Source organism: Dreissena polymorpha, chromosome 7 (genome assembly GCF_020536995.1).
Source record: "Dreissena polymorpha isolate Duluth1 chromosome 7, UMN_Dpol_1.0, whole genome shotgun sequence".
Lineage (NCBI taxonomy): Eukaryota > Metazoa > Mollusca > Bivalvia > Myida > Dreissenidae > Dreissena > Dreissena polymorpha.
In genome coordinates, this window is record NC_068361.1 from 50,555,893 (window position 1) to 50,568,499 (window position 12,607).

The following is a 12,607-nucleotide window of genomic DNA, read 5'->3' on the forward strand; positions in this document are numbered from 1 at the left end:
ATTAACACATGTAACGGTACGGTTTATGATAATCTTGACCGATACCAGTTATATGTTAATAGATATGTACGAATTGTTAACAAATACTTCTGATGGTTGATAATAATTTATCTCCTGATAATGTCTGTTGAGTTGCATTTCCTTCTATTTAAAATCGCTGGATTAACAGGTGTTTGTTGGACAATGTATTAAAGTATGTATTAATATACTTAGTTTATATGTGTACATTTAATTGATAAGCTTGTTATGTTAGGTTCATTGGTATTGATTTTTGTATGATATGTAAATGCTTGGAGTTTATAGGTTTACGCGAGTTTGTTATGTAGTTATAAAACCATCGGGGTATATACATTTAATACCGATTGTCAATATTTGCTTAATTTGATAATTTGTTTGCAGCTCAGTTTTAGTAATTCGGCTCTAGAAGTTGAATGATTGGCGTATTCTATGGGTAAATACATGAACAATAAGAAAATATATATGTATAACTATAACACTGCACTTTTCTATGTACAGTACAGGTCTTAGAAATTTTTCATTTTCCGCGGTGTCACCGCGAACGCGTTTTTGGTAGGAATCGCCGCGGACATCGGAGTTTCACCGGTCCGCGAAAGAGCGTCGTGTACAATGGTATACACAAGAATGCATGTTCAAGCTCTATCACTGTATAGGTCACAGAGCAAAATTATTGTAATTTAGTCGCACTTTCGAAACCACACCGACCAGAGTTGCCTTGTCCCTAACATTTCTGTATGACGGCTTGGGTCCGCATACGTGATATGGCATCTTCGCTTTCCCTGGTCAAATTCGTATGCGAACGCGCGGCACAGAATACTGAAACCAATTAATTGATTCATAAAATATCATGTACATGTCATAAATACTCTACAGAAAAGTTGTATACCAAAATATCATTGACACTTTAACACAAAATCTTTAGTGACTTCCGTCCCCATGCATTTGAATAAATACATAGCAGTTTTGTGTTCGTGTTAAAGTTTTTCAATTTAAATAAAAGTTCACTCATAAAGAAACTGACATATTTCCAAACCTTATTGCTATATTTGATGTTTTGCGTTTTGTGGCGACTTAAAAGTTCCAAACTTTGAAATTATATTCTTGCTGCATATTGTCACATTATACTCATTTCAGTCCACGCGTATTTAAAACCTTGGACTTGAGCCAAAACTAATGAAATGCATTGGGCCCCGATCATAATACTTTTTTTTTAAAGATCATTGCAAGATGTATTGATTATAGAAATAAACAGGTATTTCATGTGGTACATCAAAGTACACTTTTTTAAACATTTTTGTCCGGTCGCTTTTCTATTCAGTTTAACAAGCCTTCGCTGGATTTTCACTGAAGGCTCCAATATTTAAACAATTTGTTTGTTTGTTTTATTTGTGCATACATGTCAAACAATTTACAATTCAATGCAATCAAGGCAATAAGTAACGTATAGATTGCATTATTATCTTATTCAGAAACATGCATTACATGAATGGTGCCATTTATCACAGATCCAAATAAGATTACGACATGATGTATACACAGGATAACCCGTAAAGCTTAGACATGTAAACATGAAAAAGCTTATTTCCAACGGGGTCCCTGGATTTAGTCGAACAGATCTTATACGTGACTATAAATATATTGTTTTTTCAGTTCTTAATATATAATCGACATGATCCTACACATGATTTCTTCTACGAATTAAGTGAATCTTTCAAAAGTTGACATGATAATACACTGACACGAATAAAAACATAAAAATAATGAATTACATAAAAATAAAACAAATCTAAAAGTAAAAATACATGGAATTCTCGTCTACCTTCATATCATTTAATAGATGTGTCTCAACAAGTTTCTTAAAAGTAAATTTCGATTCGATGGACTTTATATTATCGGGTAATGCATTCCAATCCGTAATACCATTGTAGTAAAATGAAGAACTAGTAAAGCCATCAACTTGAGGTACATAAAAATTAAATCGGGATCTATTCCCATACTGATGGACATCTGTACATTTGACAAAATTGTCTTTCATATAGCTTGGACATTTATTGTAGAAAATCTTATGGATGTGGTTAAGCCGAAGTTGTTTGCATCTTTGTTCAACGTTCAATAAACCAAGTTCTTCAAAATGCGATACAACAAGTGATGTCCTACAATGGGAATTGTTAATAAAACGAACCATTTTATTTTGGACTATTTGTAACTTGTGCTTAAGCTGTTTCGTGAGTCCACAATACCACGAAGAGGATACATAATCTAAACGACATTGTATTAAAGAATTACATAAGCTTTTTCTAAGACTTTTATTAAAAAAATCACGTTGTCTATATAAAAATTTAAGTCTAGAGTTAACCTTCTTGACGATATTATTTACAATAGAAGTACCGGACAAATCAGCATCTAGAATAGAACCAAGATATTTTACATACGTCTGAGATTTTATAACATGATCATTACATTGTATATGAAAATTGTCCACCTTGGTGAGTTTACGTTTCGAACCAAAAAGAATACATTCTGTTTTGCCTAGATGGAGGGATAGCTCCATCGAATTAAAATGATTATTGATGAACATCGATCATTGCCCTGCATTTATGTCGCAAATAAAATGTATGTAACTGAGAGCAGCTCTTCTAGTTAATCAAGATTATTTATAACAGGTATACCATTGTGTATCTCAATAAATTAGTATAGTGTTAAATGTCAATGACATTGCGTTGTTACACCGCGAAAAGTAAGTAGCACTCATCAAATTCAATCTGTTTCCTCTCCTTGTGTACACTTTCTTAAGTATCAAATACAAATGCGCTATACACGCAGTTAATAATGTTCCATGATAAGCCATACTGTTTCCTTTTTATTAGTGTGATTTAATTGTTTCCATGAAGCAAGGGTAAATAAAACTTATAATAATCCATCGAATTGTATTTGCATAAAATCGACATGAACAATGTCTAAAACGTGTTTATTATTTGGTTTAAACACGATTCGGTAAGCTAAACACGAGAATCTGGAGTTTTATGTATGTATAAATGCACATAAATATTTTCACAGAAACGAACAAATCACCCTGTTTATTCTTATGATCATTTTTTTCGCTTGAAACACATTAAACCATTCAAACAACAGGCAGCGATAAAAAGATTTCAGTTACAAATTGCGTCTTTGATATCGGTGCCTGTTTTGTTAACATACTATTCTTATCCATATGTGCATCTTACAAAATGTAAAACCGTCGACATAACTAAAATCTTAAGTCAACAGTGTGCTCTTGTCCTGGAAACCATACATTTTCTTAAAGAGAATTGCAAGTTAACTAGGTTAAATAAATAACAAAGGGTTTTCATTAAATATGTAAGAAAGAACTAGACACTTAGCAGCTTAGTATATTTTCACCATTATCTTCCGACAAATTTGTTAGTTGATCGTCACGAGGTCGACAGTTTTTGTTCAAGGTTGACATCGAACAAATACATAGTAACCTATTTATCCACCGCAATACATGAGCACTAAATCAAGTTTATATTTAACGTCAGAATTGGCTCACAACACCTTTCAGTACCGGATGACAATTTAGCGTGTAAAGCTATATTTAGAAGTGTCATGTTAACCAGACGGCGTAAAGATACTAAAACGCGTTGATCCAAATAAGTATTATATAACGAGTAATAATTTAAATACAATTCATCCGACAGAGGATAGATAAATATTGCGTTGATACAAAATGTGTATTTCCAATTTGATACAAATAACGCCAATTATGTGCGGTATATTCTAAAAAAAACATACACAACCGCGACTATTTTGAAATAGATGTGCATCGTGACGTAGTTTGTAAATATGTTGTGACATTGAGTAGTGTTTTTTTGTTGTTTATCGCTTCAAACTCATTTATATTCCCTGTGTTTAAATTTTTTGGAAGCAATATTGGTTATCGGATATGTTTTACCACGATGAACAATTCAGAGGCTCTTCCTCATCAGTCATGCCGATTTCGAAACAAAATCGTTTTTTGGTTAGAGTTAAACGAAATCGTGTAGATTTGGAAATGAAAAAAAGAAAATTGGGAACTAGTATTGCTGGATATTGTTTATAAAATATGTGGATCAATGAAAACATCCCCATACACATAACGCTTTTTTTAAGTTTAACATTTCGTTCGATTCTGGTTTCTGTTTACCCACGCGAGGGTTTAAGTAGCAGGCAACTATGCCGTGAAACAGATAAGATTGTTGTCAGCTTAATTGTATAAACGTTGTATCGAGAAATGAACACGTGATGAATAGTTATAAATACGTTCGCTCAATAGTAATACAGAAATTAAACGTTTGATTGTGAAGTGAGGTATAATAAATAAAATTACTTAACTAATTAACATAAGATCTATTGTATAATTAATGACAACTATCAAATGAACCGATTATCGCTAGTATATGTTAAATTATCGTATTGTTTTCGAAATTATTAACAATCATAAAAAATTTGTTATTTCATTTTTTTTCCTTTTATTTGTATCTTCATGGGGGAAGGCGCAGTAATTTTATGACGCGTGCGATTTGTTCGGTTGACAGGTTGTATAATAAAATAAAACCATATACTTTTCTTTGCAGAATCGAATAACAACTATTGTACTAAAAAACTGTTGTGTCACAATTCAACGTAATCTAGCGTATTTTTGCCGATGTATAAAAATACAATTTGATACGACATTATCAGCTTATATTTCAGAGTGCTTAACAAATGCAATAGCAATCTTACCAATGAAAATAAGGTGAAATGAAGCAAAAATAGTCTCTAGCTTACAGGTCATAGTTTTTGCAATATGCAAGGCACTCCTGGTAAGATTCCACGGAAAAATTTCTGATTGTATGTTTTATCAGATCAGAATTTTGCCTTTCCTCCCATTTCTCAGTGCCATGTTGACAGTCTGAAACCAAAAGGCATGTCTGTGATAAATGTATGCGCCAATCTAATGTTGTATTTTTCACTTCCAGCTAACGTCCAATAGTATGCCAATGTATCGCCTGACAGTAAAGCCCATAAAATTAAACAATGCAATGTAAATACTTGCAAAAATGTGTTCACAAATGGACAAAAAGTTTGTTTTGGGACGATAACCAAATGCACCAACTAAACAAACACAACTCCAAACTGATAGGTCTGTTGTAAATCTAAGTAGAGTACAAGATAAATCCGGGGTATGAATTAATAAAGCAAGTCACATGTATTGCTATTCTTATCTCAGAATGAAAATTCCTTTGAACATAGCCACCTTATCCTAATAAACAAACAATCAGCTTACACGGTGTACATGTTGCTGTCCCGTTCCAAGTGTCTGCTGTGCACGTTAAACGCTGGTCACCTTGTAACAAGAAGTTACCCTGGCAACGTTGTATTCCTACAGAGTCCTTGAATGCGTAGCTATTATTCATGGGACCGAAAACTACAGCGCCCGTTAGAGGTGGTGGCCTACACTTGACTTGTGAAGCAATTAAAAAAGACTTCTTTTAAACTGCGTAAAAAGTATATGTAATAAGACACGAATGATTATACATTCTCAAAATGCTTGTTTTCACTTACATCTCAAAGTGAAGGACGGTCGTCCGAACTTTCTGCATCAATTTGTTTACGGCACATGCGTACTTTGACACTCCAAAAAGGATGTTCAATGACATATATTTTCAAAATATGCACCAGTATTTTTTTCTTTCGACTATTTTAAAGTCAATGTAGCGCATCGGATCAACGGGAGAAAACATGATCGAACATTTAAATTTGAATTGCGAAAGAAAAATCAGTTAAGGTAGTGCATATAATCTTAAATGAACATCTAAATAATTGTAAACAAGTATATTCTATTCAAAAAGAACAAACAACGTTACCTAGTTTGCACAACGGGAGCGTGTTTTCGCCTGTCTCATTGTATACACCGTGGTCACATGTCAGCGTCATTTGGTCAGGAACGTGACCCTTCTGCGTGCAAGACAAAGAGATCTTCTGACCACTGCTGATTATTGAGTTTGGACTTATATTCGATCCATCCATTAGTTGCACTTTGACTTGTGCATTGTCGTATTTAACGTGGCATGTTTTTTTATGAAAGAAAAAACACATTACATAATTGCATAAGATCGTCTCCTGATTAAACCCTCGTGTACTCTTAAATTGCGTCTATCGTGCAAAACAACTTTATCAACAGAGTTTCCAATATAGACTAACATGTTGCAAAATCGTATGGTGAAACTTATATCTGATTTATAAATAAACTGAAGTTTGCTTAGGGACGATTACCAAATGCACCAACTAAACAAACACAATTCCATACGGATATGTCTGTTGTAAATCTAACTAGAGTACAAGAAAAATCCGGGGTATACAATAATAAAGCAGTTCACATGGCTATTCTTATCTAAGAACGGAAATACCTTTCATATTTAAAACATATTTAAAACTAATATGTAGTCTGCTTCTGGCAAGCAGTGCCATTGGGAGCTGTGGCAACACCATTGGCAGGAGAAGCACTACCACAGTCTTAAGTTAAAGCTTATTGTAAGGTTAATGTAACAAGGAGCAAATACATAATTGACTTATACATTGAAGAACACACACATAGATACACTTTACACTGTGATAATTAAAAGGATAAAGAGCAAAATATGACTTTAATAAATTCCAAATAAATGTTAATACAGGGATGGATAATTGTGGTGACCAACTAAACAAAGATTCCTTTAATTTTTGCCTGGGCCATTACTTAATTGGGGTTAAAGGAAAATTCCTTGTGTACAAAAAGCATTGAAAGAAAAAGGTGATAATCATGGCTAACATTTTAGTTTCTAACCTTGGTTAGTGGTATTTTAAGTATGTTTCTAAAGGAAAGGGACTAAATAATTGCAAAAAGAGGGAAGGAGGGGAACCGGGTCGGGTTGCTCATTTGGTAGAGTGCTAACAACTAAGTGATAAGTGATGAAATCCTTCCAACGGTCATTCGCCTCCTCTCATACAAGAAGTGCAGTAGTCTGTTACTGGAATGAGAATGTACAACGAGTACTGGATAAACCAGCTAATCCAAAAAAGTGCGAGTTGGTAAACTCACTGCCGTGAAGTGACTAAAATACTGTTTAGGACGGAGAAAAATCCAACTTAAGAAACAGACATGAAGTGTCAGCAATCGGAATGTGTTCCATGACTGAATCATGCACAGAACATCATTATTAGTGGCTGATTTAGACCAGGTAGAGTTTGCGTTGCATTTGATGATGCTCGTTCCGCTCAGTACAAAACCATGATTGCAGGATATTTGAACAACAGTTCCATAAATTGTTACTGTGGTGTTTACTGTTCCATGGTCTGGTGTTGGGTCCTCACAATCTGAATGCAAATTAGTGATAAAGAATCAAACATGATTTGTTGATTCTAAGCTGTTTGTAATGGGTCAGAATCCAAAACGTTGCTATGGTGTTTACTGTGCCATGCCCTGGTGTTGGGTCCCCACAATCTGAAGTGCAAACTTGTCATAATAATTAAACGTGATTGGTGGATTGGGAGCTGGTTTTAATGGGTCAGAATCCACAAGATGCATCTAATATGTTATTGCATACTTCTGATAGCGACATTGTACATGAATTTATACTTGTTGTCAATACTTAACATTAATAGCAAAATGCAAATAATGATGTTATCAATTTATTATGTAGAAGAAAATGACACCTTTAACAAAATGTACATGAAAGTATATTCAGTGCATGGATTGAACAAATAAGGATTGGATGCTGGAAAAGGCCACACGGTTATGGGTCTGTTGATAAAAATGTAAAATCAAAACTGGTATGATGCTTAAGACGGGACAGTGATGACGACAGTGTTGAAAATGCATCATAAGGGTGTTGATTGCGGCTGTGACTTTAATCACGATGATGTTCTTGTTGTTTATAATGATGATACTTATGATGATGACGATGCTGATGGTGTAATTGTTGTTGATGATGATTATGAAGACGATGATACTGGTATTGCGTAAGGAACATCAACAGAAACCCACACTTCTATTGATATTTAATGCCTTAAATAAAATATACCGATTACTTCAGTTTATCATGTAACTTTTTCAGAGAATCTCATAGAATAGAAGTAAACCCAGTTAAACAGCACGAACTGTTTGATTTGAATCTTAATTTACCTTTCATCCAATATACAGTATCAATCAGGACATTTCATTAGAATTTCAATTAGCAATTGAATATAAAACGAGAGCATTACGTTAACAATATAATTTAATATTCCAATTACTTTGTACACATGAGGCAGAGTCATTCCAGCCGGTTGCATTGCACTCTATCACTGATGAGCCGTTTAGTGTGTAGCCTGGATTACACTGTACAGTAGCCTGCTTTTGGTAGGTAGTGCCATTGGGAGCTGTGGCCACACCATTGGCTTGGGCAGCGCTACCGCAGTCTTCATTTGAAATATTTTACAAGGGTAATGTTAAACAAAACAAATCAAATGATTGACTCATAAACTGAAGTAGATACAAATTGATAAACATCAAAGTTGTTTTGGGGAAATTAGTATTTAGTTTGTGAAGATAAAAATATGGGCATATGAGATCGAAATGAATGAAATAAATTCAAAATAAATCTTAAAAAAGGGATGAAAACTAGTGGTGGACGACTGTAAATAAATTACTTAAAAGCCTATAAACACTCAAAAGTCAACGAATATTTCGTACAATATTCCGAAAAATAAAGTTAAAAAATCAGTTTTCCTTGTAGTATTAGCCCAATGTCAACGCTAGATGTGGTCTGGTAACATAGATTTAACAAGATACAAAATGCTCTTTTGTGTGGGACAATATATTCAAAACATGTTCATGTACCATATTAGTGTTTGTGTGTCGTATTGACAGATATCGTTGCGGGAAATTAAAGTGGAATATTTTGTGCCACAAACAAATAAAAACAAGCATTTTGAATCTCGTTAAATTTACGTTACCATACTATTTCTAGTGTTGAGCATTTGGCTATTGCTATAAGGAAGACTGATTTTGTATAGATTAACTTTATTTTACGAAATATTTTGCGAAATATTCTTTGATTGTGAGTATTTATGTTACCTTAAATGTGCGCTCGGGCCCCAAAATTTGTTATACAAACAAAAATGTCTTCTATAAAAAACAATATTTAAAGGGTAAGGTGGAGCATCATGGCAAAATTTAGCTTATAGCCCTGGCTGATAGCAAACTGACAGGTTGCTATGGTTTATAACGTTCCTGAGCTCTGCTCTGAAAATGTGTCGAAGAACGACACAAGTCTAGAGCAGTTGTCAGTTACTGGCATAGGTGTGTACTGGTATAATTATCTAAACCAGGTGTTGAGTGAGCTGGTTAACTAACCGTCATGAGATGACTGAAATACAGTGGAAGAAGGAGAAAATCCATCTAAAGAAACACGCACAAAGTGTCAGTAATAAGAATGTGTACCATGACTTAATCATGCCGAGTACTTTCTTACCGTATGGGTTACACGTCGCTGATTTAGACCACGCAGAGTCAGCGTTGCATTTGACGATGTTCTCTCCGCTCAGTACGTAACCGTGATTGCAGGATATTTTAACAACAGTTCCTAAAGTTGTTTCTGTGGTGTTTACTGTACCATGGTCTGGTGTTGGGTCACCGCAATCTGAAGAGTATACGTGTCAAAATAATTCAACGTGATTGGTGGATTGTGAGCTTGTTTTATTTGATCAGAATCTACAAAATACTTCTAAAATATTATTGCATATTTCCTATAGCGACATCTTTACATTAATTTACAATTGTTGGCTATCATCATAAAAATATCAATAACAAAATGCAAATAAAGATGTTATCAATCCATACCGTATTGAAGATAAAATCGGCACCTTTGACAAAATGTACATGAAAGTATATAGCGGCCACATGGGGATGGGTCTATCAATTAAAATGTAAAATCTCAACTGGTATGATGCATAAGACGAGAGAGTGATGGAGACAATACTTAAAATACATCATGATGATTATTATGATTTTCATTGTGACTGTTACTATAATCATGATGATGTTCTTGTTAATAATTATGATACTTATGATGAATAATATGGTGATGTTAATATGACGTTTAAATATGTATACATGTTTATATGTTCTGCATTAGAAATATGTTCAATTATCAAACGTTTGTCATTACAATAAGTATACAAATAATTGTTAATGTTCTATAAAGTTATTTTCTTCTTCTAAACTCTACCTCTTCATTATATATTTATGTTTTTACGTGTCTACGGTGATAAAATGTGAACCCACGGATTGTTTTTTATCTTGTTATCTTAAAACATGAATATAATTGATATCACATTTCCAATTACATTTTATTATACTTTTGGAATTAATTTCTGTCAATGATTTGAAGTATTGGCTCAGCAGTGTATACTGGAATAGTTGAATCTGTCGACTAATACTATGGTAACCGATAAAAATCATATTAAGCATTTCTTTTTTATTTTTTTAATTGTACATATAGCGTCCTCTCTAAATGCAATGCATGCCTCAGATATGAAAACAATACTACATTTTTGTTTTATTCGGTACCTCTATAAGTTTGTGTTCCTAATTATTCTTATAAAGGACATTTACCTGATAGTGCATATGTGTTTATTAATTAATTGTAATATTATCACAATAACATAATCCGAACTATTCGCACTGTTAACTTAAATCATTTTTCATTCTTAGCCGATGACTCATTCTAATGAACCTATCAAGGATGGTGAGTAGTCGCGTCCTAATCAACAGGAGTCCTCCGGAAGTTTTTAGTCGAATGAAATAATTATCCACCTTATATAGCTATTTCAAATAAATCCATTTTAATCAATTAAGCCATGAATATAAACAGTTTCTTTAATGTGGAAAAATGTATGTGTTTGTGTGATACTTGTTTTCTGTAAATTATGTTTCTCTTGTTTTTCGGTTATATTCTGTACAGTGTCGGCAAATGTCTACGGTCATATTTTTTTAAGTATATAACGTTTCGTTAAAAGTACAATAATAACCCCACTTACCTATGCAGCAATCGTCAGTCCTTGTTTTCAGCTCTTCAATCGCTCTCGAAAAGCCATCAAGCGTGTTCAACCCACCATCCAGTCTTACGATTTTCGCATCTGCCTCTTCCATCCTCACACTCAGTTTGTTTTGTCCGGATATCAACGACATGTAAATATTTTTCATTTTAACGGAAATTTGCGTTTCCAGATCTTTGTAAACAGCGAAATTCACCCTTGTGGATTCTTCAAACCTGTTTTGAAGAGCGTTGACTCTGTCGTCGCATTTCGTTTCAATGTCTGTGTTCAACTGGAGAAGTTCAGCTTTTATGTTCTTGAGCAATTCGTTTCCTTCTTTTTTCTCGACCAATTTGTTGACTTCGAGCTTGTTCATTTCACCATCCAGTCTATCAATCTTCGCATCTGCCTGGTCAATCCTCGTACTCAGTTTGTTTTGTTCGGAGATTACGGACTGGAAAAGGCTTTGTATTTGATCGAACACAGAGACTTTGACGTCAACGTGCGTTTTTAGTTCCTTGAAACCTTTCATCATAGCCGCTGCGGTTTCTTCAAACTTCTTTTGGAGCGCGTTGAATCTGTCGTTGCATTTTGTTTTAATGTCGGTTTTATCTGCCTTTTTACGAGATGAGTTTAACTCATGAATCTCTTAACTGAACTGAATAATCGGTTTAGTCGGTTTTCATGTTCCTTCAATTTATTTTTGAGATCTGTAATCTCCTTTTGACTAACACCTGTCATTCCTTGACCCATCGATAAAAATAAAGAAATAAACATTTAACTTGAGTTTATTCAATTTTCTAGCTGTACTCTGATTATGTGAACAATATATCTTAAATATATTATTCTTTCATGAAATTCATTACTTTAAGTTACAATAACAGCTTTATTTGGTTCATTATCAAGCTCGGTTTAGATTCCATAATTTTCATGTGTTCAAACCCTGTCGATTAGCGACATATACAACTGTTATTTTATTATTTTATTTATTTACTCAAATTATGACCAAACTGTAAACACACATTGTTATATGTATGATTATGATGTGTTTCTTATACTATCCCATTAACTAGTTTGTTATTAAAATAAGATTAGCTATTCTGATATTATCACTTTCTTTTGTATCCAAACATGTCTCTATCTGCCTTATAAACCGAATCACCGAGTTACATGTATTTCTATAACCGTAAAATATTAGGTTTTAGATACATTTTACAAAGAGAACATAAATAAATAATAACGAGGTAGATCAGAATCTGTAGTTACGAGTCGTTATCATTGTAAGATTTGCTACGGAACACATCCGGGGCATGATTTTTTAAATATTGAACGTAAGTATTTAATAACCGAAGACGCTTGTCATTGAAATACTTTGAAATATGATTAAACTATTGTCTTTCAATCCGTAATTTGCCACTAGTCGTACTCACCGTAGTCAGGGAACGGTCCGCAAATAATGGACCAATCGCTAACGTTCCTCTGATCGACCACCGTCTGCTCTACAGTCATTTTT

The 12,607-nt window shown here is 33.7% G+C and overlaps 1 protein-coding gene across 1 annotated transcript in view; it reads right to left on the bottom strand.

The window, feature by feature from the left end:
* Nucleotides 1–382: 382 nt before the first annotated feature.
* Nucleotides 383–12,607, bottom strand: part of LOC127838782 (uncharacterized) — a 78,697-nt gene continuing 66,472 nt past the window's right edge. The window contains exon 22 of the mRNA XM_052366771.1: nucleotides 383–834. Within this exon, the coding sequence (XP_052222731.1) occupies nucleotides 696–834 (139 nt within the window). The 3' untranslated portion in view covers nucleotides 383–695. The remainder of the gene's footprint in view (nucleotides 835–12,607) is intronic.